General features: G+C 41.0%; 1 protein-coding gene across 1 annotated transcript in view; it reads right to left on the bottom strand.

The window, feature by feature from the left end:
* Positions 1-25,180, bottom strand: part of RYR3 (ryanodine receptor 3) — a 637,001-nt gene that overhangs the window by 336,259 nt on the left and 275,562 nt on the right. The window contains 7 exon segments of the mRNA XM_039536203.1: positions 1,335-1,543; positions 11,410-11,584; positions 13,516-13,721; positions 20,006-20,153; positions 20,744-20,903; positions 22,886-22,969; positions 23,704-23,807. Coding sequence (XP_039392137.1) covers positions 1,335-1,543; positions 11,410-11,584; positions 13,516-13,721; positions 20,006-20,153; positions 20,744-20,903; positions 22,886-22,969; positions 23,704-23,807 — 1,086 coding nt within the window.

Genomic DNA, 25,180 nt, shown 5'->3' with positions numbered 1-25,180 from the left:
AGGATAAGTGCAGAGTCCTGCACTTAGGAAGGAAGAATCCCATACACTGCTACACGCTGGGGACCGACTGGCTAAGCAGCAGTTCTGCAGAAAAGGACCTGGAGATTACAGTGGACGAGAAGCTGGATACAAGTCAGCAGTGTGCCCTTGTTGTCAAGAAGACTAACGGCATATTGGGCTGCATTAGTAGGAGCATTGCTAGCAGATCAAGGGAAGTGATTATTCCCCTTTATTCGGCACTGGTGAGGCCACACCTGGAGTATTGCGTCCAGTTTTCATCCCCCCATTACAGAAGGGATGTGGACAAATTGGAGAGAGTCCAGCAGAGGACAACAAAAAATGATTAGGGGGCTGGGGCACATGATTTATGAGGAGAGGCTTGAGGGAACTGGGGTTGTTTAGTCTACAGAAGAGGAGAATGAGGTGGGATTTGATAGCTGCTTTCAACTACCTGCAAGGGGGTTTCCAAAGAGGATGGAGCTAGGCTGTTCTCAGTGGTGTCAGATGACAGAACAAGAAGTAATGGTCTTAAGTTGCAGCAGGGGAAGTCTAGGCTGGATATTAGGAAACATTATTTCACTAGGAGGGTGGTGAAGCACTGGAATGGGTTACCTAGGGAGGTGATGGAATCTCTATCCTTAGAGGTTTTTAAGGCCCGGCTTGACAAAGCCTTGGCTGCGATGATTTAGTTGGTGTTGATCCTGCTTTGAGCAGGAGGCTGGACTAGATGACCTCCTGAGGTCTCTTCCAACCCTAATATTCTATTATTCTAGTCTATGATAATAGCATATGACCCATCCGTGACTGCTATTAGCAAATATCTCCTATGGCCAGAGATGAGACCCTAAATGGGGAGGGATCTGAGTAACAACAGAGAATTCTTTCCCAGAAGTGTGGTTGGTAGGTCTTGCCCACATGCTCGGGGTCTGATCACCATATTTTGGTTTGTGAAGGAAGTATCCCCTAGGTAAGATTGGCAGAGACTCTGGGGCGTTTTTGCCTTCCTCTGCAGTGTGGGGCACGGGTCACTTGCTGGTTTGAACTAGAATAAATGGTGGCTTCTCTGTAACTTGAAGTATTTACATCAAGATTTGAGGACTTCAGTAACTCAGCCAGAGGTTAGGGGCCTATTATAGGAGTAAGTGGGTGAGGTTCTGAAGCCTGAGATCTATAGGAGATCAGACTACACCATGATGGTCCCTTTTGGCCTTAAAGTCTATGAGTAATAGCTTTATATATTACCTGATGACAGTAAGCATTAGTGAGGATTTAGAGTCTTGGCATGACTAAATCAACTGTTTAGAAACAGGTGTCTTCTTAACATGCAATGTTACCTCAATATGAGCATGATTTTTTGGCACGTTGACAAAAGTTGGTAAGCGTTTGCTAAACCACATAGCAACATCTCGGTTCATGTTGACAGCAAAAGGTTCAAAACCCTCTTGAAGGCCGCACATTGTATAATACTTGAAGGTGCTGGCATTCATTCCAAGGTTCATACGGCCAATCTGAGACAGACCCAGTGAGCAAATTGGGACTAAACCTAAATAAATGATATTACAGAAAACAAAACACAATTTATCTAGAGAACACAAGCATTTATTTTGGATTCTATCCAATGTAAGTTTAACCTCAGTTCATTTAAGAATTAAGAAAGGTTAACATTCAGATACATGAACATGGCTGAAATTCATCTCTGGCATGAGGGCCCATGCAAAGCCACATCATTTCACTTATCCTCCCTTTTAAGGACTTCAGTGGGGCACAATTGCTGCATAGGACTTTGTCTGAGACCTCTGCACCAGGATGAGTTTCATCCTTACTACCACATTTATGTAAACAAGCAGACAGTTATATCTGAAACAAACATGGAAACACATGAACTTCAGAGGCGGATTTACAGTAAAACACAGGGTGCTCTGGCACGGGCCCCTCCAATGACAGGGGGCCCCAGGGCCAGGCAGCTGCAGGGGTAGAAACTTGGTCCCGCCGGCTCCTGCTGCAGGCTCCGCACTCACTGGCAGCCAAGCTCCCCTCTTCCCCGCCTCCTCCCCTGAATGGGGCCACAACATGCTCAGAGTAGGAGGCAGAGAAGAGGCAGGGGCAGGGCCTTGGGGAAGGGGGTGGAATCAGGGCAGGGCGGAGCAAAGGTGGGGCTCCCACACTCTCCCTACACATATCCCCTCCAGCCCCCTGCCGTGAGCCACTCAGGGCAGGGGGCTGGGAGCACACCCACGACCCAACCGCCTGCTCTGACTCCTGCACCTCCTCACATCCCCATCCCCACCCTGAGCACCAAATGGGAGCTCCTCCACCCCCCATTCCCACCTGCACCCCTCACACCAAATGGGAGCTGCCCCAGGTAAGCGCTCCACACCCCAACCCTGAGCCCCCTCCCACACCCTAACTCCTGGCAGACCCTCAACCCCCAGCCCGCTCCAGCACCCTAACTTCCTCCCAGACCTTGCACCCCCTTCACATACACACAGCCACCTGCCCTCCCTGACTCCTGCACCCTCCTCACACACTCCAAGCCCTGATTCCTGCACCCCTCTCACAAACCCACAGCCCCCTGCCCTCCCTAACTCCTGCACCCCCCACGGCCCAAGCCCCCTGCCCACCCTTACTCCTACACCCTCTCCCACATCCCACCTGCACCCCTAGCACCAAACAGTAGCTGCCCCAGGTAAGCGCTCCACACCCCAACCCCAGCCCTGAGCCCCCTCCCACACCCTAACTCCTGGCCAGACCCTGCACCCCAACCCTCAGCCTGCTCCCGCACCCTAACTTCCTCCCAGACCCTGCACCCCCAGCCCTGATCTCCCTCCCACACTCTAAGTCTTGGCCAGACCCCGCACCCCAACATTTTTTAAGCATTCTTATCCAAAGCACTTTACAATAGTTAGTTAACTGTACAAACAATATTTAGAAAGATCATTAAGTGGTCCACCGAGACCCTCAGCAATTTTCAAGTGGTCTGTGGAAAAATAAGTTAGACTACAAAAACAAGGTACCTCACTTTATTTTCACTTACTTCCTATTACTTATAGGAGGAGGATGGAGAAAAAAGAATAAAAAATGGAGGTGGGGGAAGATAAGAGAGAATGTTCTTTTTCTTGGCTGGGTCCCAAGGAGGAGCCCCAAAAATGAAGCTGAGGACACTAACTCTAAATCCATCACTGCTGAACTTGAAGAGGTGGCTTAGGATATGTCTACAAAGGAAGACCCATGGGGGCTTAGGATTTGTCTACTGCAAAGGAAGACCCATGGTGCCAAATCTGAGAGTCAGGCTCACAGGGCTCAGGCTGCAGGGCTAAAAATAGCAGTGTAGATGTTCTTGCTTACGCTGGAGCCTGGACTCTGAAACCCAGGATGGAGGTTGGATCTCAGAGCCCAGGCTCCAGACTGAGTGGGAACATCTACACTGCTATTTTTAACCCCACAGCCCAAGCCCCGTGAGCAAAAGTCAATTGACCTGGGCTCTAAGACTCAGTTGCCACAGGATTTTTTTTTAAGCATAAACATAAATTTTGGGGTCTAATCATCAGGTTTGAAAAACCCAAGTTTGCTTGAACCAGTCATTCAAATACAGGAAGGATCAACTCAGCTTTTAATCATTCTGAAGCAAATAAAACATAGGTTCATACAGCTTACTGAATGGAGATATTTAAGATGCAATATTAGTACTCAAGGCCACATCTGCTCAGTCTGGACATTAAAAATCCCACATCATTTTCTGTAAGAAATTTAGGTCTCACTGGGTGTCCTTGGCCAAAATTTCCCTTCACCCCGATGTGTGGTAGTTGGTTGCCTAGCTCCCACATCTTTGCCCATGTGTGTTTTATTGTCTTGTAAAGTATTCTGAGTGCCCATTCTTCAGGATGGAAAACTTATATACATAAAATTACCACTCACACATCCAAACTTATTTTAGGGAAAAAATCAGCATGAATTTCTATGTGAACAAAAATACAAACTGAATTCAAATGCGTATCAAATATGCAAGAGAATACAATTATCTACACAGCCAAAAAGCAACACAAAGGGCTGGGCCACTAACTTTTTCAAAATCCAAAATAAGAATAGCTGGACTTGATATTTTTCTTAAGAATTTTTTTGTTAAAGGCCTTTCACCCTTTCTCCTTAGGGTCCCAACTTGCTTCTGGTGCACTCGGAGTCAGGCTGAAGACCACTGGGAACCCACCCAGGAACTCAACTCCCTATACATTAGCAGAGCTTTGTTGCCCTTCATGGTCCTAAGTCCTGCAGCACTTTTCTTGTGGACCTTAAAAACTCATAGGAGCATGTAAACTTTAAAAGAATCATGGTTCCCCAAATTAGCAACCTGCCATCTGCTGAGTTTATCAAGCCCATGAGATTCAGAGCCCATGGATCTGGGGAACATATAAATATGAGAAGATCTGTGTGCTCCTACAAAGCTTCTAATGTGCACAGGAGTGCTGTGGTGCTAATGCCGGTCTTAAAAAGGTCTCCATAATGCTTCATAATGCACTTGCTCATATTATTATCACAGCAGTGCCCAAAGGTCCCACGGCTTCCTTGTGCGAGGCACTATACAAGTACATAGGAAGACATGGCTCGTTCCCCCACAGAGTTTACTGAAAACAAGATATAAGAAGCAAGTGTAACAAACAATAGAAGTGAAATGGGGAGGGAAAATGAAGGTAACAATAATAAAAGGGATATACTTCCATAGGCTAATAAAATGCAATTTGATGGCTCTGGATTATATACATTTTTTAAATATAATTATCATTTAAAAAATACCCTATGAAACCATAACCACACGTTCCCTCTACAGAGAAAGTTACCCAGGTGTGGAGTACAAGAGGGCAGAATGTCCATTCACCAAAGCAGGTTCCACTGTATCCAAGTTCACTATTAGAAATTGCACTGTACAGTAAATACCTAAAATAGCCAGCTATGTTAGGTATCAATTTAGTTTTCAGTATATTTAGAATGTATATAAGAGAATATATGTGGTTTTATTTTCTCTCCAGAAACATTTTTAAAAACTAAGCTTGCCTTAAATCACCAATATTCTGATCTACATATAAACCTTATTATTCTTAACAGATCAAAGCCCCAATTAAATTTGTTTGCCTTTTAAAATATTGTATTCATAACTGTTGGTAGAATGGAACAAAATGAAAACTCAAGTTATCAGGAAATTTGGAAAAAGGAGATAAGAAACAAGTATAATACTAAGAGCCTTTTGTAACCTTTGGGTGGGCTAGAGTTCACTTCATTGCCCTTCTCTAGTGCCTAAAAAAACCCAACTCCCATAGAAAAATATCTGGAGACCCAGAATGCAATCTCTAAGGATTTTCAACAAGGATTGCATAGGGTCAACCTCCCCACATTCAAGTCCCAAAAAGAGCTAAAGAAATGAATTTAATTAAATAACTTTATAATATCTTATGATGTAAAATTATTTTTTTAACATAACATGGCTATTTCATACACCACAGACATTATCTTCACATTTATACATAAAACATAAATAAAGAAAACAAATTACAATCTGAACAGTTCAGTCCCCACAGAAACACAGTGAGAAGAAACTGAGTTCCCAAAAGCTTAGGTTGAGTTCACTTGAGTCTCAGTCACAGTCTTTGATCACCAAATCTACTCCCTCTGCTGAGTTAAAAAAGCCACCCAGACAAAAAAACTTCCCTCCACTTGCTTGTAGGAAGCTTCTGTTGGACTCCATGGAGACTCTTCCTCTTCCTCTGCTGAAATCACTGTTAGCCAGCCAAAAACTGATTAACCAACCACTCAGTTAAGTATGTAGATTAAAAAAAACCCTGCTGCAAAATGCTTCAGAGTTAGGGACAACAGCCTGTTTTCTGCTCCTGGCCTCAGCCTCTCCCAACTCATACAGAGCAGGTGGCCCTTTGTAAAACAGCTGCCCTGACTGCTTGCCCTCATGGAGTCTGACAACAGCAACAGAGAACCTACTGGAGCATACCCCAAGCTACCACACCCAATTCCAGAAGCTTCTGGATGTGGAATGCTTAATTTGCCTAGCAACAATGACCCAGAGACAACTCACGCCTACCTCCCCTGCCCATGAGTCTCTTAAAGAGATATCTCCCTATTATGCACATGCGTTACACTGTTGGCTGGCTTTGTAAATCCTTGAGAAAAATGGTTTATTATTGAAATATCAGGCTTACAAGTTCAGGCCTACAAGGCTTTATGCTACATTTTGTAGATACTCATACCCATATTTAGGTCTGATTTTTAAAATATACAATATGTCTTCTTGGTAAGTTATATATAGACACATATTGAGATCCTAAACCTGCAAACACTCAGACACTTGAGAAACTTTACTCACATGAGTAGTCCCATTAAAATCTACATAGACATTTTCCCAATATTGTCATTTCTGATGACCGAATGTTTTCTGTCTCAACATATCTGTATTTGTGTCATTTTAATAGCAATTTCTTTAGAAATAGGCTGCTGACTATTTCATCTCTTCAAGAACAGAGAACATTTGGGGAACCACAACTGAAAACTCTCTCTCCCATTCCAGCAGCAGAAATACTACAGCCATGGAGTCAGAATGAGAGCTAAGGCGAAGGCTGCTGGTGGCTCTCTCATATACTAGAGAGTTTCTTCTGGTGGGAAGAAAGGGGACAGGTGGTTTTGGTGGCTTTTACTCCAAACTCTGGCAGCACTGATCCTCAGTGGGAAGTTGCTGACACACACACTCCCCCCCACCCAGGGTCAATCTATGACTAATATTAGGTAGGTGTGAGGAAATTCAGATAACAGTTACCTCACTCTCACTGATCAATAACTAGCTAAAAAACAGGAAACAAAGGGTAAGAATAAATGGCCAATTTTCAGAATGGAGAGAGATAAATAGCATGTTCCCCAGGGACCTGTACTGGGCTCAGTGCTGTTCAACACATTCATAAATTATCTGGAAAAAGGGGTAAACAGTGAGGTGGCAACGTTTACAGGTGATTACTCAAGATAGTTAAGTCCAAAGCCAACTGCTAAAAGTTACAAATGTATCTCACAAAACTGGATGACTGGGCAACAAAATGGCAAATGAAATTCAGTGTTGATAAATGCAAAGGCCTAAATTAGCTATTACCATTCATGAAAGACATCTTGGAGTCATTGTGGATAATTTTCTGAAAACATCCACTCAATGTGCAGTGGCAGTCAAAAACGCTAACAGAATGTTAGGAACCATGAAGAAAGGGATAGATAAGAAGACACTACATAATAACTATATAAACAGAAAATGCACTCACACCTTGAGATCCTGTTGGATGTAAGATGTTAATAATGACTATCATAATTCATTATTACTTTTTAAATACAGTTTTGTAAATGAGCTCACCATGAGCAGTGTTTGTGGAAAACTACTCACATAATCTGCCTCTTCATGACCAGCTGCCTAACTAATGTGCATTGGTGGTTCAAAGAACGATAACAGATGTAGTCTGTACTAGTAGACAGCCATCTTACAACACATTTTATCAGGTTGATGTGTGGGACTGCCTGAAGGCTTGTTTCAGGGGTACTAGAAATTGTTAAAAGCATTGATGGGAATATTAGACAAGAACAGAGTGGCAGCCTGGGAAACTGAGAACTAAAGGGGACCAAAACTGGTTAAGTTTGTAGCAGTCAGTGATAAAATAACAGGAAGCTAAAAGTTCCCAAAGGGAATTCCAGCAACAGATGAGAAAGAAAGAGAGGGTTTGAAGAGGAGGCACTTTAATATATATACATACACACACACACTGCAGATGTCATGACTACTCTGAGACCAGACTAGTCTGGATTTAAAAATAAATAAATGGAGGATATTAAAGTCTGTAAATGTTACAGAATTAACTGCTGTATCTTTCAGTCAGGCTGTCTAGGGAAATAATCATACTCTTAACACTCCCACTACCCACAAAAATGAGTGATAAATTTTGTAAGTAAATGCAAACATCAAGTGCACTTCATCATCCCAAAAAACTCAGGCCAATTGTACTGAACGTTCCTATGTGAAGGGGCAGGAGGCCCCCAAAAGCCCAGGAAGAGGTTTACAATAATGGAGTGTAGGAACATAGAGCCGATCAGCTCCCTTCCCCCTGCAGTTGGCCAGAGGGAGGTGAAGAGACCCAGCTCTGCATTCTGAGGCATGCACTCTGCTTCTCTCCCTTTTTTCTGGGCTCTCTCTCCCACTGCTGGTCCAATCAATATCCCCATCTGGTGAGACCATGAGAGAAGGGGTGGGCACTTTAAGGATTTCAAAATAGTTTTCTGTGTTTTACTTATGATATCCCTTCTCAATAATCTTCTTCAGCCATAAGCAGCAAGATGCTCTCTCTGCTACCCCTGCCAGCTTTGTTCTCAGATGCCAGGATTGACATTTGGCTTTGGGATGTTAGGATTGGATCAGGCAGGAAACAGGGAAAGGAAACAAGTGGCTGGTGTCCAGCAGCGAGAAAGACTAAAGGGGTTGCAACACCCTTTGTTTGGGGTCCTTCCCAAATGGGGAGCCCGACCAACTGCCCATTCCTCCTGCTCCCCCGGGCAGCTGTGAATAGTTATATGGTGGAATCCCTGTAACTTCACACTGGATCCAGTGAAATGCCTGCTTTATGAGAGACAAGGTGAGTGAGGTAATATCTTTTATTGGGTCAACTTCTAAATAAATAAATAAGGAAGTACATACATACATACAAGATATTATCTCACCCATCTTGTCTCTCTAATATCCTGGGGCCAACACAGCTACAACTATGCTACACTGATTTATGAGAGACAGCCTGTGGGTACACAGCAGCCCTCCCCAGTGGTAAATTAATAAAGTGTGGCCTGCTGCTTAAATCCATCCCTTTGTCTGTCTTCATTCAGCTGCATGTCCTGATCAATTAGGATTGGCTTAATGTCTATTCAAAATCAAAGCTATTTATAGTAGTGATCACAAACTGCAAACCAAAGCAGGCAATTAGTTAACAGAACAGTGTAAAGGTATTTTTTATGATAGAATATACCACAATGTTCACATCCAACATATTATTGTACTAATGTTTGTATGAAGTACGCCTTGTGAGGTATTATTTAAAAACTCATAATTTGCTGATCAATATTATCATGGCAAAATGCACATAGCAGTGTTATATGTGAAATTATAAACATAAGCTGAGACTGTCACTAAAAGTATGTTTTTTAGATAAATCTGTGGAGTGGCCAAACCAGTTCCTCAGAGACAAAGAGAAGGCTGACAAGGCTGATGGACCATTACCTGCTAAGTGGCCATTCTTGGCAGGAAACGAGCAGGGACACAAATCTACATTTTCGCTTAAAAAACCCCACAAACCACCACAACCAGCAGAGAATATCCTTCCACATAGACTCTTGGTCTCCTGGGTCTCAGCTGGAAATGTTTGTCAAAAGGGAGACTGAAAGTATAAAAAAAAGAGGGACAAACACCCCAAGTCACCTCTCTCTTTCTCCCTGCCTGTCCATCACATTCTCTGCACCTGAAAAGACAAAGGAAGCAGCCGTTGCACTCTTGAGGAGGGGTCCTGACCTGACAGTTTGGTTAGAAATCTGCTGAAGCATGGGGTGAGAAAACTTTGCTTTGAATCTAATATAGTTTGTTAAGTTAGGCACTAGTAAGTGTTTTTTCTTTATTTTTCTTGTAACCATTTCTGACTTTTATGCCTCATTACTTGTACTCACTTAAAATCTCTCTCTTTGTAGTTAATAAACTTGTTTTATTGTTTTATCTAATCCAATGTGTTAAAGTTGAAGTGTCTGGGTAACTCCATTTGGGGTAACAAGTTGTATGCATATTATTCACTAAAAGGAATAACAGATTCAATATATTTGTACTGTCTAGGAGTAGGCTGTACAGCAAATACATGTCTGGGAGAAAAACTGGGGCTGGGATTGTGTTGGAGGCACACTGTGGCAATCTTTAAGGCTGGTAAGAGCAAAGGTATGGCTGGCTGGCTGCACCACACACGGATGTAGCTGGGAGTGACTTGCATGCTGGAGGCTGTTTGTGAGCAGTCCAGGTTGGAGGCTACATCAGCAAGGCATTGTAAAGTGCACCCCAGGTCGCAGGGCAGCAGTGACACAGCTACTCATTGGCATGGATTGTTCCTTGGTATGACACAATTTTAATTAGCTTAATATTATCTGTATTAGCTCTCAGAAGGGTGAAACTAAAATCTGTTTCCTTACTGATATTTTACTTTCCTACATCATGCATATGCGATTTGATCAATATGCACAGACCTTCAGTAATGCACTTCTTGACCCCTCCCCGAGCATACCTCTATATATGGAAGCTGATCCTGAAAATCCTTACCACTATGGGTAGTCCTTATTCATGAATAATGGACCTAAGAACCACCACATTATAAGGACTTTACAGATATTTTTAAGCGCTCAAAGTCCATTGAGAGTCTAGCAAGCTGGACTATACATTGATCAAACTTATTTCACTTTTCAGTGAAAAACTAGAATGAAAACGTTAACATTAGTAATGTAATTTGATTGACAATAATCTTCATTGCTTAACATGAAAGTCATAGAGTCATTTTGGAAAATGTTTATCGACCATAAATCTTTGTAAAGAATTTAAAAGAACAAATTGAACATACGGTTGTCCCCAAAATTGCTTTCATTGTACAAGCCCTCACTTGCTACTAAAATGTGTAAGTCTAGTTCTCACTGTCATATAATAAAATATCAAAGTGGTTTAAGTTTATTTTTTCATGTGATATGCCCACTAACCCCTGATATGGGAGTACATTGTTTTCTTTAACATTTTATCTAATTAAGTTTAGTTATTTATCATTGCTGATTTGTAGTTGTTTGTTTTTACCATTATTCCTGGTGAAAAGGATGGTTCAGTACTGCAAGTTGTTTGAAACCCATTTTTCTATTTGCAGATTAGGGCTTGCAGAATCCTTTAACCACAGTGCCCTCTAAAGAATTAATTATCTTTGAATTCAAGTTCAGGCTTTACATTGCAACATAAGACTACTAGCTGATAACTGCCCTTGATCCTCAGGAAACACCAAAAGGACTAGGATTGGGCCATTCAAGCACAAGGAGCCAACACATTCATTTGGCCAACAAAAGACTAGATGGGCAATGGCACTGGATGCAACAGCAAGTAAGTTTCCTCATTGTCTCTCACTCAGGTGAAAGCTCAGAGATGCTCTGTCAGAGCTGGGGGACAAGTATATGAGGAATCCCCAACCATGAAATAGGAAGAGGCAGATTCATCTGCAACAATACAATTTCAGACTTCTCAATTAATTTTAAATCTGTAGTACAACATAATTTTCTCCTAATTTTTCTTATACGCTTGCAGTGTAACTATAAAAACAATAGGATTCAGCTTACCCTTTTCTATTTCAAAGTCAGCAAAGGCAAGTTCTGAACCTTTATTGGTTATAAGCAATTCCCCATTCAGAGTAAAGATCATGGACTTGTCATCTAAGTTTATCATACAACCAACAACATCTCCTGGTTGCCAGTTTCGTCCAAAGAATCCACTGCCTAGATGCCAACGCTGGCCCTGAAAAAGAACAGAGACTCAGAAATAAAAGTACAACACACCCAATTTGCTGCAAGACAGATTCAAAGCAAAGGGGAAAAAAGGGAAGCCAGGACACATTGCCAATCAGTGGACCTATACTGCATATGATAATAAGTTCATAAAATTTTAAATAAGAAAATATATCTTAATAAATATGAATAATTTGTAAATCTAAGATATAGTATTAATGAAATAATTTCATCAGTGGTGGGACTCTACTCTTATTTCTTTGTTTTTATCTACTGCTTTTCATACAGAGATCTCAAAGACATTCACGAACATGAAAGAATTAAGCCCCACAACACGCCTTTGAGGTACTGTAGGCTAGTATCTTCCCTATTTTTATATGGGGACACTGAGGAACACAGACGTTAAATAATTTTCATATAGTGACACAGAACTCTTGTGAATATTAATGTGCTAAGCATCCTTTATGTTTGTTGTGAAGTGACATTTGCCTGAAAAGAACTGCCTTAGCTGAATAAATTGCATTTTATTCATTTTGACTTGAAACAGAGTCCTTTCCATGAATTACATGGAATCCAAGAAGATAAACATAACAGAAATCTGTCTCTGTAGAAGTAGCCACAGTGTGTAGAATCAGAACATATAGAACAGGCTACACAGTGACACTGGAATGTAGCTCAGAGAGTGTAAACATTTACATGAATCTCAGAATTTACAAAGGGTCTGCTCAAGACACTGTCATTACAATGTCACTGTGTAGCCCAGGGATCGGCAACCTATGGCATGTGTGCCAACGGTGGCACACAAACTGATTTTTGATGGCATGTGGCGGCGGGCTGAGCGGCTCAGCCCACTGCCGCTCTGGGGTTCCAGCTGCTGCCCTGTTGCCAGCTGAGGTCCCAGCTGCTGGCCCCACTCAGTGCCTGCTGCTGGCCTGGGGACCCCCAGGCCAGCAGCAGGCTGAGCAGGATGGCGGCTGAGAGGACCCGGCAGCTGGAATCCCAGAGTGGTGGCGGGCTGAGTGGAGCCGGCAGCAGGCTGAGTGGCTCAGTCTGCTGCCAGTCTGGGGTGCCGGCAGCACTCAGCCTGCTGCCGGTCTGGGGTTCTGGCTGCCAGCCCCGCTCAGCCTCCTGCCGGCCTGGGTGAGCAGAACCCCAGACCGGCAGCGGGATGAGCAGGGACAGCAGCCGGGATCCCAGCTGGCAGGAGCTGGCGGACGGAACCCCAGACCAGCAGCAGGCTGATCGTCTCAGCCCACTGCCGATCTGGAGTCCCAGCCACTGGCCCCGCTCAGCCCAGACCGGCAGCGGGCTGAGCAGGGCCTGGGATCCTTGTCTGGGGTTCCAGCCACCAGCCCCGCTCAGCCCGCTGCTGGTCTGGGGTCCAGCTGCTGGCCCTGCTCAGCCTGCTGCCAGTCTGGGGTTCTGCTCACCCAGGCTGGCAGGAGACTGAGCAGGGCCGGCAGCTGGGACCCTGACTGGCAAGGGGCCAGCAGCCGGAACCCCAGACCGAGTGCTGCTGGCACTCCAGACTGGCAGCGGACTGAGCCACTCAGCCCCCTGCCAGCCCCACTCAGCCCGCTGCTGGCTGAGTGAATGGAACCCCAGACCAACAGGGCTGATGGCTGGAACCCCAGACAAGGATCCCAAGCAAGGATCACATTAAATTGATAAGATCTGCATTTTAATTTTATTTTAAATGAAGCTTCTTAAACATTTTAAAAACCTTACTTACTTTAAATACAACAATAGTTTATTTTTATAATATAGACATAGAGAGAGAGAGACCGTCTACAAATGTTAAAATGTATTACTGGCACACGAAACCTTAAATTACAGTGAACTTGGCACACCACTTCTGAAAGGTTGCCGATCCCTGGTGTAGCCTATTCACAACTACAAACAAACTCATTTAAATTAATTTTTGCAAAGAAATTTACTAACTCTGCTGCCTTCAAACACAAATGCTTGGTCATCAGCTCCCAATTCTATGTCCGGCCGGCAGCCTGGCCTTGCCCAGCCAACACGCATATCTCCACCCGTCACAGCTTCAAACTCAAAGTACCACTTTCCAGAAGTCACTGCATAAGACTGTTCTACTCTGAAGAAACGTATCTTGTCAATGCTGACTTTTTCCACAGTTTGGTCAGCTGTGAAAAAGAGAACAAAAAAAAATTAGAATGAAATATTAGAATTGAAAATGCCAATGTTTAAACTTTCCAGCTGTCTCAGTTCTGAAAGAAATAATTATTTATTATGGACATGGCTGAGAATGGTACTAAATTTCTTCTTCATATTTATAATATGGATCTGGAGCACTCTCTTGTTTTGTTCTCTCTCATATGACATGATCTTTGTGTTTGTCGTACAGTTGTAGCTGTGTTGGTCCCAGGATATTAGAGAGACATAGTGGGTAAGGTAACATTTTATTGGACTAACCTCTGTTCGTGAAAGAGACAAGCTTTCACAGTTACACAGAGCTCTTCTTCAGGTCTGGGTGTTTGTATTTTATGTTAAAAATTATTCCTATAGATTTATTTACAAATACGTCTTTAAAACACAAAGACGTATACACACAAGCTTTATAAATTCTTCCTGTAAATATTAATAACAGAGAGACATCAAGCCACGATCAAGCTAAATGATCCACAATTTAGTACAGTATGAAAGCTATACTGGATTACAAATTCTAGTTCTACAACTGAATGATTGTGTAAGAAACTTTGGTGGGAAACATACATATTTCCCAAGGAACAGCCCCAAGCACAAAGCTGCATGGGAGTAGAGACTTCCTACATTTGAGCAAGACTGTTGTTGTAAATTGTACATAATTCTGTGGAGCACATTACTAAACGTTAGCTGATAGCTCCAGCTATGGGAATAATAGGCCTGCTCCTTCTCCCACTGAGTCAATAGAATTTTTTCAAAAGTTCCATTGACTTCAGCGCGCAGTATCAGGACCAATGATATATCTAGGAAACATAAAACTGATCCTGCAACCCTCATAAGTAGTAATTTAGTGTATTTAGAGGAGTTTTTTTGTAAATAAAAATATTTTAGATCAAGCAATAATAATATGATTAGTAAATGTAGATTAAAATAAATTAATCCATTCCACAATTTAAGGTAAAATCCTCCTTCCATTGAAGTAGACAGCAAAACTCCCACTGGACTTTAATGGAGACAGGATTGAGCCTTTAAAAAGCAGTCAGAGAGGTCTTTGAAAGGAAATAAAAATTGGGCTTGTTTATAAAGCATATAAGAAAAATTTTGATTTTTTAGTATGTTTTTTCCTGCTTTTGTTTTTACCCCATCACCCCACCCACATTAAACACATTGTGTTTTTATCCCCACCCATATTAAAATCCAGGCCCGGTCGAGGCTGGAAGACTCTGATTACTGCCAAGCCAGGAAACGGTGGCATCACCAGAGCAAAGAGTGAAAGCGGAACATTTGAGAGCGTAAGGGTACTTTACACAGAATGTTTAACATTCTGGTTTTGTTTGTTGATGTTAATATCTATTTAGTTTATGTGACTAACATTTTGGCTAAAGGAAACCTTTAAGATTCAACATCCTTCCCTTCAATTAAAGTTTTATGGCTTGCAATAAGTATCCCTTAGACCTCCTAGATATCCTATAGAGAAAATAGAGCCCAAATGTGACATTCCTTATAAGTCTAAAGTTTAAAAAAAAAAAAAAAAAAAAAAAGGGCAGGGGGCAGAAAAAAGTCTTTAAAAACAAAATATACACATCTATTTCCTTCTACATTACAAAGCAGCAAAAGAGCACACTTCCAGTGTTTTTGACTGCCTTAGCAGATCATGGAAGAATATAATTTTAAAACAATGACTTCTAAATGAAAAATCAGTAGTACTGCAGGTTTTACAAATCAAAAGCACATGGTGTAAGCCAAATAAGTCTAGGAAGTTCTGATTTTATATAATCAATCAATCATAAGGATTAAATATTTTCAATAAATTTGTTCCTTGTAATTATAGGTTAAAATAATTCACTTGAAAAAATATATTTACTGTGCCACAATACTGAAAAGTTATTATGCAAAACATTTTAGATATAAGCTACTTTCTCAAACAGTGATTTACATATTTTCCCTAACGTATTAAATAGTTCTGTGAAGGAGAGATTACTCACCTGGTGTAGTAACTGGATTTCTTCAAGATATGTCCCCCTATGGATGCTTCACTTCAGGTGTGAATGTGCCCCACTCATCTTTGTTCAAAGATGTTCAGTAGCAGTACCCATTTAGCCCATACAAACATTCCAGATATCCTTGTGCCCTGTACTGAAGCTATACATAACTGTGCAGGTGAACCTCCCTCAATTCCTTCTCTACTGCAAAGTCACACAAGATGAAACTCTGAAGCAGAGGGGAAGGAGGGTGGGTGGTGGAGTGGGATACACATCTCAAAAAACTCTAGTTACTGCAGAAAGTGAATAACCTCTCTTTCTTTGAGTAGTGATCCTCTGGGTGCTCCACTTCAGGTGACTCCCGAGATGTATCCATGAAAGGAGGAGGAAGTTTTAAAGTAGGATCTAACAATGAAGACAGAACTGCAGTGCCAACCACATTGTCTGATCTGGAAGCGTGAACCATGGCATAGTGTTTGGAGAAGGTATGCGCTGAGGTCCAAGTTGTAGCTTTACAAATCTGTTCAACTGGAATATCTTTCAATGGTGCCATAGAAGTAGCCTGGGATTCTGTAGAATGGGCTTGTATGCTAGAAGGAGGTTGAATACTGACAGTACAATAACAAGAGATAATATATCCAGAGATACACCCTGAGAGTCTTTGAGTGAGAACTGTGGGTCCTTTGGTCTTTCTGCAAATAGAACAGTCTGTGAGACTTTCTGAATGGTTTGGTTCTGTCCAGACAGAAAACTAGCACCCTTCTGACAGCCAAGATATGGAGGACCACTTCCTCCCTGGGCAGATGTGACTTTGGGAGGAAAAAAGGAAGGTGAATAACTTGACTAATCTATGGTGTCAAGTATCAGGAGGTAGCTGTGTTAGTCTGTATCCACAAAAACAACAAGGAGTCCGGTGCCACTGGACTCCTTGTTGTTTTTGATTAATATACAATTTGGAAGATACTGTAAGTAAAAATTTAGGAGGTGTCACAACAAAATTTTCCCTGAAGAATACTGTAAAGGGAAGATCTGCCATTAAAGCCCCTATTTCACTGACTCTGAGTGGAAGTGATGGTCACCAAGAAAGGAATCTTCATAGGCAGATGAAGTAGGGACAAGTTATTCAAAGGGAAGTTTCATAAGGCAATTAAGGTCAAGGTTTAAATCCCATATAGGGATTGGCTCTCTAATCTGCAGAATGATTCATCAGCCTCTGGATGAATCTTGCCATCATGGGGTTGGCAAACACTGAGAATCCCTCTAGAGAAGAGTGAAAGGCTGTGCATCTCAACAGAACTCATAGGATTAAAAAATGGTCAGGTCAGGTCAGGTCAGGTCACCGGTGATGAAATCTCTTAGAATCATAGAATCTCAGGGTTGGAAGGGACCTCAGGAGGTCATCTAGTCCAACCCCCTAGCTTTTTTAGGTAATTATTTTGCATAGATATCATCCTGCTGTTTAAGAATACCTGTTGTTCTTCTAATGCGCAGGAAGTCTCTATCCCTGAGAGCCATGAGGAGCCAGGCCTGGAGTCAAAGAATGTTCAGGCTGGGATGAAGAGTCCAACCAGAATTCCAGGATAGCAGATGAGGAATGGTCAGGTGGTGTAATGCTGGACAGGAAGCCTGACAAATCAGGAAAGGGCATCATATTTTTCAGCCAATTTGGTGCAATTAGAATCAGTCTGGCTCTGTTCAGCTGCTTCAAGAGGAGAGGTCTGGATAGATATATATAGAGAAGGCTGTGCCTCCCAAGAGTAAGAAATGCATCTTGTAGAGACTGATGATCCAGTCCTCCCCTCAAGCAGAATTTCTTGCATTTCTTTGTTAGCAGCCATTGCAGAGAAGTCCACCTCTGAGAACTTTCAGGTTAGAAATATGTGTCTAAGAGTGCAAGGGTAGAATTCCCATTCATTATCTTGTGAGAAGTGACTGCACAAATTGTCAGTCATGGTGTTCTGAAAGCCTGGAAGGTAAAGGCTGAGATGAGGATGTGATTGGCTCTACTCCAGTTCCATATGTTGCTTTGATAAAATGAGGGAGGATCTCACCCTCCCTAGCAATTTATGTAAAACATGCAGGCTATGTTGTCCATCAAGATTTTTATAGATTGGCCCCTGACGAATAGAAAAAAAGTGTAGATAGGCATTCCTGACTGCTCTTAATTCCAAGAGGTTGATGCAGAGATAAGCCTCTTGGGCAAATCATTTGACCTGTATGCTGTGTGTGTCTAGGTGCACTCCCCACTCCACAAGAGATGCATCCATAGTTATGGTGACACTTGCCTGTGGATTCAGAAAAGAGTTCAAGTCAATCAAAAGGGAGGTCTTCCATGGTATTTTGGATCTTCATAGAAAAGATGTACAGAGGCAGCTGAGATGCTTTATGTATGACGACAGTGGTGATTGATTGAGCTGAAGGGTACACCTAGGGAGGAGTACACCTAGGGAGGCTTTCAATGAGGTCTTCGCTAAGAGGTGACCTTAGTCTATGATGGCCTTGAACTGGTCTTGATGTCTGTCAGGAAGGTGTGTGGTTGTACTTTGCCATCAGAGCCTGGTAATTTGTGATCCTGAATTCTGCAGAGTTGCAGAAGAGTAGCTCTTGTGAAATCAAGTCACTTTTGTCCTGACTATACAATGTAGACTTTGCATGGTGCTGTCTGCCACACTCATTGAACACTTTCACAACTAAAGAAATTGGTTGTGGGTGGGAGAAAAAAACCTCTGAATTCTTAGGTAGAACATAGTACTTTTTGTCTGCCCATTTACACGTATGGGATGCCATAGCACGAATTTGCCAGATTGTCTTGGGGGGTTCTAGTACAGCCTCATTTAATGGTAACACTACTTCTGCGGAAGCTGTCAAATGTAAGATGTCCATAAGTTAAAGCTCCAACTTAGGCCTCCTCTAAAAGAATTTTGAGTGAATAAGTGATAAGCTTATTCTGTTCCTGAACGTGCTTGAAGTTGTCTGCCAAAATAGGTGATGCAAGCATTACAGCCTCATCTGGCCATGATGATTAGATATTTGTTTGTCCACTCTGGCCCTTTACTCCTCAAAGTTTCCTCCTGATGCTCAGGATACTGAGAAGGAAGGGATAGAACAGGTCATTATAATTTTTTATGCTCCCCATGGGAGTATCTCAGAGCTCTCAAGAATTATTGGCAATAAACAGCCATAGGTCCCAATATGCCCACTGAGGGGGACCACAGGGTGGAAGAGGGGGCATCCACTGCTGATCAAACCAGTGAGATGGGGCACAAGATTGTTTCTTCCTTGGAAATTTCCTTTCTGGGTAGGTGATGGGTAGGTCCATATATGATACTGATTTCTTTAGTGCAAAGCACTTAGAATCTGTGCTGGAGAGATCATGTTTGGTCAGCACCAAGGACACTTTTGGTACTGAAGTATGCTTGGTTCCATTGATCCTGGAAGAACTGGAAGTCTTTGATGAGCTTCCAGTACCAGAAATCTTGGAGCCTCAATGATACTCCCTCTGTGACCTGACATCTTCAGAATGGTCAGTCTCTGAAGTGACTTAGATTTCTTTGAAGAAGGCTCTCTGGTTGTAGAGCTGGAACTCTTCCTCAGAGCCTTTTTTGTTGCCCTTCTCTCACAAAGATCCTAGTGAGCTGGATACAGAGGTGGATAGGGCACTAAGTGCACTCAAAGGCCGTGCTATGGAGGGGGTCCTCTGAGCCCAGATCTAGGCTGGTCTGAGGGCTTGCCCCATCATCAGGAGTCTAAATTTGATTTCCCATTTTTTTTCTAGATCTGCTTTTAAAAGATGTGTAAATTTTATGGTTGTTAGGTACATGGGTGTCTCCCAAACACTGGAGGCACTGAGAATGTCCATTGCTAACTGGAATGGACTCCCAGTATGAGAGGCAGTCCTTGAAGCCTGGGTGTCTTGGTATACCACAGCAACGACAATCCCCAAGGAGAGTCCCTCTGGCATAAGCAAGGGAAGTGGGGAGGGGAGCAAAAATACCTCTTAGTCAAATAAAAAAATTATCAAATCATAAAATTAACTAAATTAAGTAACTACACCAACACTGAGGCTAAATTATAATCTGAAAGCAAACATGCTAGATGCTCAGTCTCTGGCCATAAGAGAGTTCTATATATTCTCGGTGTGGAGCACAAAGATATCATGAGAGTGTGCACAAGATGAACAGGCACTGCTACTGAAAATCTCCAGTCATAAGTGCATGCAACACCTGAAGTGGAGCACCCATAGGGACACTACATGAAGAAGAATTAGTATTTACTAGACATACCTAGTTCTTGGTCTGGTGGCTCAATATTATATCCATAACCAGCAAAAGTCCGAACAGCTTCACGAAGACTGTCTCTATTTGATTTCTTAGTACGTTCATCTAATAATGCATATGGCACCAGTCGGGGATTTCGTTTGTTCTTAAGGTCCTAAAAAGAAGTCATAAGAAAGTATTTAAAGGAAATTGTGTTTTAAACTTCACACAACATGTATGTAATGAGATACAGTCAATATTAACTTATGCTCTTTCTTTTCTGCATAAAATATAGGCTTATAGGCTTAGGAGTCTTCCCACCCCCAGCATAAAAGTCATAGTTACATCATAAATAAAAGGCATTTTTATAAATATAAAAGCTAGTAAATACAATACTTAAACACAAAAGTCAGGAACTGTTACTACACACAAAACAAGAATGAGGGGAATTAAGGAAATATGTCCCTGAGAAATGTTATAATTAACTGAGTAACTATAGTGTTACTAGTTTAAAAGAAAAACAAATCTCTCTCAAGCCCTGATCCTACAATCAGATCCAAGCAGGTGATCCATGGAATCTATGGACCAATTGTATGATCAAAGCCTATTACTGTTTTTCATATATTAGATGTAGTGCATGGTACAATCTATGTTTATATTTTCCTCATATCTAACATCCAACAATGATTCAGAAATAGTACTTTAACTATACTCAAACTAATCAGTTCTACAGCTTTCAAATGTCACTGACAAAGTGGTTCTTACCTGCTGAATGCCATAGGTCCATCCTTGTTTTATTCTGTCTTTTGCCCAGACATTATGTGCATTCTCTGCAAGTTTATCAACTAAAACTTCTTGAGAAGGTAACAATTTCACTTCAGAAAGATCTAGAGGGGCAGGTTTATACCCATTTGACATCATGTAACTATAACCCAATAAAAACAATAGTAAGAGTGAAAATTATTTTGGCAAACTTAAAAACAAACTTATAAAAATACTTTTTTTTCCCCACAGGGATGGAATTCTTAAATTTTCCATATGGCATTTAGTGTGATTTTCTCCTCTGTCTCCATCCCTCACTCCCCATTTATGTGTGGAATCCATTCTAAGTTATGACAAGACCCATGACATGGAAGCTCTGTGAGGCAGACACTAATTTACCACCAATTTGTACAGCACCTAGTTCAATGGGACCCAAATCCTTGCCTGGGTCCTTAAATAGCTGCTATAAAACAAATAACATATTATAAACTGTGCTTTTTAGCAGAAATTTAGATTTATATGTTTATATTTTAAACATTAGAAGATATATTTATAATTTGAACATTTCTGTAATGTTTGACTTGAAGATTAATGGTATTTTTTTAAAAAATCATGTAAGTTGTAGAACAGGGGTAGGCAACCTATGGCACGTGTGCTGAAGACGGCACATGAGAAGTCCTGGGCACCGGTCCGGGGGGCTCTGCATTTTAATTTAATTTTAAATTAAGCTTCTTAAACATTTTAAAAACCTTATTTACTTTACGTACAACAATAGTTTAGTTATATATTATCAACTTATAGAAAGAGACCTTCTAAAAACATTAAAATGTATTACTGGCATGTGAAATCTTAAATTAGAGTAAATAAATGAAGACTCGGCACACCACTTCTGAAAGGTTGCTGACCCCTGTTGTAGAATACAGATTGTATTTCCATTAATATGCTTTCTTTTCAAATACACTAGCATCTAATGATTATATATTTTAATGTCTTCATATATAACTGAGTAAAATAAATAAAACCAAGTATTTTAAGACATCTTCTGAGTTTTCTGTAGAGTATTATGTTTACAATATAGTTTAAATATATCAAAAGGTTTTGAAGACCTTATGTAACGCCGACAGACCCGGTCCTCGGCGGGCACGATCAAACCAGGGGCCTCTGTAGCTTAGTACATGAGCCTCTACAGCAGGGATCGGCAACCTTTGGCACGCAGCTCGCCAGGGTAAGCACTCTATCATACAATCATTTGGAAAAGACCTTTTCAAAGGCAAATGCCTTAAAGGAAACTTGTCCTTGCCTAGAACACTAAAGGCCTGATCTTGAACATATTTATCCCCATGAGTAATCCATATGTGTACATGTTTGCAGGATTGTGTCCCAACTTCCTAAAAGTTACCTCCAACTCTTTAATACTGAAGACGTGTTTATTACTATTTTTAATGCAAAGTACCATACAAAAGGTAAGTATGCTGAGAATACCTAATTAATGCATAATATTGAATTGTGTTTTCCCAGTGTTGCATAATAATCTGAGTATTATCTAGATGTCTTTCTTACACAACTTAATTTTTTCTGGTTATATACGTTGATTTAAATATCAATAGAGGTTAGATTAGTCTTGTCTTTGTACATTTTTGTATATAGTACAATACTTTTACCAAAATGAAAAAGTAAATGGAAAATGGAGACAGTTATATGGAAGAGGAGTATACCCTTTTAAGTACAGAACAGTATCATGTACTATATTTTGCTACATGATAAAATAAACTTTCTATTCTGCGGTTACACAAGGCTAACATCACAAGGTAAAAAGAGTATGCTAGTTCAATATAGTCACTAGTGCATGGCTATTTTCTCACAGCCACTCCACAGGGTGACATAATACAGCAAGATTGGCAGTCAGCAATCATCAGTGGCCAGGTGCTGGAACAAAAATTTGCTGTCGCAAGTCAGCATTCATGTGCCCAGGCAGTCTGTATGTGTGAAACTTTCATAGCACCTAGAGTCAGCATTATCAGCTGAAAATAAATTTCTTAAAATAATGTTTACCAAAACAATTGCAAAGACTATTGTATGTTTAAGTAACACACAAATAATTAATAATTATAATCAATGCATGATAATTATTGTTAAGATACATACTTTTTAGGAAGTTTTACTTTCTTAAGATCTTCCTCAGCTGCTAGATTAGCATGAACAATATGACATCCAAGGGCCAAAAGAGTTCTATAAAGATAAAAAGTTGGTTGTTGTAAAATATAATGAAGTTACAGCTTCTATCAGGTGCTAAAGAAAAATATAGCATTCTCTTAAATTATTTTGTGTTATTAGTAACTCTTCATATTTGAAACACTTCAAATGTACTTCTAATTTAATTCCAGATTTATAGACTTTGGAAAAATGAAGACTTTGATTTAGCAAAAGTCAACAGAAATAGGATTACAAAATGAAATGAAGGACATTAACATCAAAGATAAAAAAAAGAAGTACAAATGAATGTTTTAAAAAATATGGGTCAAATCTTGCTTGTCCTCCTGCAACAAGTAGTCCACTGCAAGTTAGACTCACATGGGACTTTTATCATGAGTAAAGTCAGCAGAATTTAACTCTGTTTTCTCCTCTATATCTCTGCAAATAAATGACCACATTCTGCCCTTTAAATATACACGCAGAACTCCCAGTGAAGTCAACAGGAATTGTATAAATGATTTTGAACAGAATTTGGACCCAATTGTCCATCTGACTTGCACATTTTGGAAACATACAACACATTTAGACAACTTAGACAAGCGTCACTCAAGGATGGTCTAGATAGTACTTAATCCCACCCTGAGTGCAGGGGACTGGACTAGATGACCTCCCAACATCCCTTCCGGTCCTACAATTCTATGATTTTAAAATGGCAGAATCAGTGGAAATATAAAACTTGATTTCTTTTTAATGTTATATTTAAAACTCACTTTAGGGTTTCTGTTGACATTTGTAGGTTATAATTCTTCTCTGTTTCAGGTAATTTTGAGAACTCCACGAGACAAGGGTGTTGTCTTTTATTATCATCCCGTATCTATAATAGAATACCAGAAAATGATATTGCACTGTTACCACACTCAGACTAATTTCAGTACAGCAAAAATAGACTTGTTCCTTGCACAGATAAAGCTTTTACAAACTCTACCATCCATCCTATGATGCCTTATAACAGCTATTCAGAATTATATAAATGAGTCTTTCCATGATCAGTTATGAAGTATGGAACAACACCCTTAACCTCTGAAACACAGTGAAAGATGTAAAATCATAGTTAGTGAATGAAAAGGTAAACAATAGAATAAATACTGCAGTCCTTACTCTATGAAAACTCCTACTGCATGTCTGAGCTAAGCTAATTTGCTATTCTAAATTGAAAAGTAGCTGAAGAATAACTCTTCCTCCTGAGTTAATCTAACCATTTCTGTTCATTATCCTGTGGTGTCAGAGAGATATTGCTTCGTTCTCTCAGCAATATTGACCACTAAAGAATTAGGAGCATGGTGTGAAGATAAAAAACTCTGAGTCCTTGAGAGGTGTATAATATTTCTTGTCAGCCTTTTGCATGTAGGTGGTATGGTGGCTGAGTGTCCCATTCAGCTTTAGCAGATTCCAATAATGCTTCATTAATGGAAGCGCTACATATCTTGAAATCTGAAGAGAGTTTAGTAACTTCAGATGAGATTCCTGGATCACTTCCAGATGGATCTGCAATGCATCAGCTCTTGAAACTGTTTCAAATAATCAGCATAAGAAGGAAGAGAACACAACAACCTCATCAGGGGAAGAAGATGAGATCTTCTCCCCCAGGTGTTGATCATATCTTCTTGCTGTGGCAATTGTTGCTGTGGTAATTCAGGTTTCATACTTTCCGTCTCCTTGCTAAGACATTTATGCATTCTCGTAAACTACTCCTATAAGGATCCCATGGATTCCAAGAATTCCATTGGGGGCCCCATATGTATCAGGAGGGGGACACCAAAGGAACCTCCCCAAGTCTTATAAAGATAATGATGAGAATCTCTCCCATCAACATGCTTAGAATATCACCAATCTGAATAAAATTCTGAAAGGGCAGCCACCAGGGGATATATGGGAGAGAACTGTGTATTTGCTGAGACTCTGAAGAAGATGTTTTTTCAACAGATTCCAATACAAGGGAATGATGCTCCTCTGATACTGAAAGGTCTCTGGGTAATAAAATTCTACCCACACCAGAGAAAGGAAGGGGAGGCATATGCTCTTCCATTCCTGTCTGTACCATGTTCTGATATGGTCAAAGACCGAAATCATACTGTATCATCTGTTTCCATAGATGGTACCGCATGACCCTGCACCAACTGCTTGGTACAAGTCTAATTCAGTATCCTGTGCTTCCTAAGCACCAAAGGGTCCTCAGGAGCAGACTTA

Source organism: Mauremys reevesii, linkage group 4 (genome assembly GCF_016161935.1).
Source record: "Mauremys reevesii isolate NIE-2019 linkage group 4, ASM1616193v1, whole genome shotgun sequence".
NCBI lineage: Eukaryota > Metazoa > Chordata > Testudines > Geoemydidae > Mauremys > Mauremys reevesii.
The sequence above is the reverse complement of the archived record's forward strand: the minus strand, read 5'-3'. Positions and strand labels throughout refer to the sequence as shown.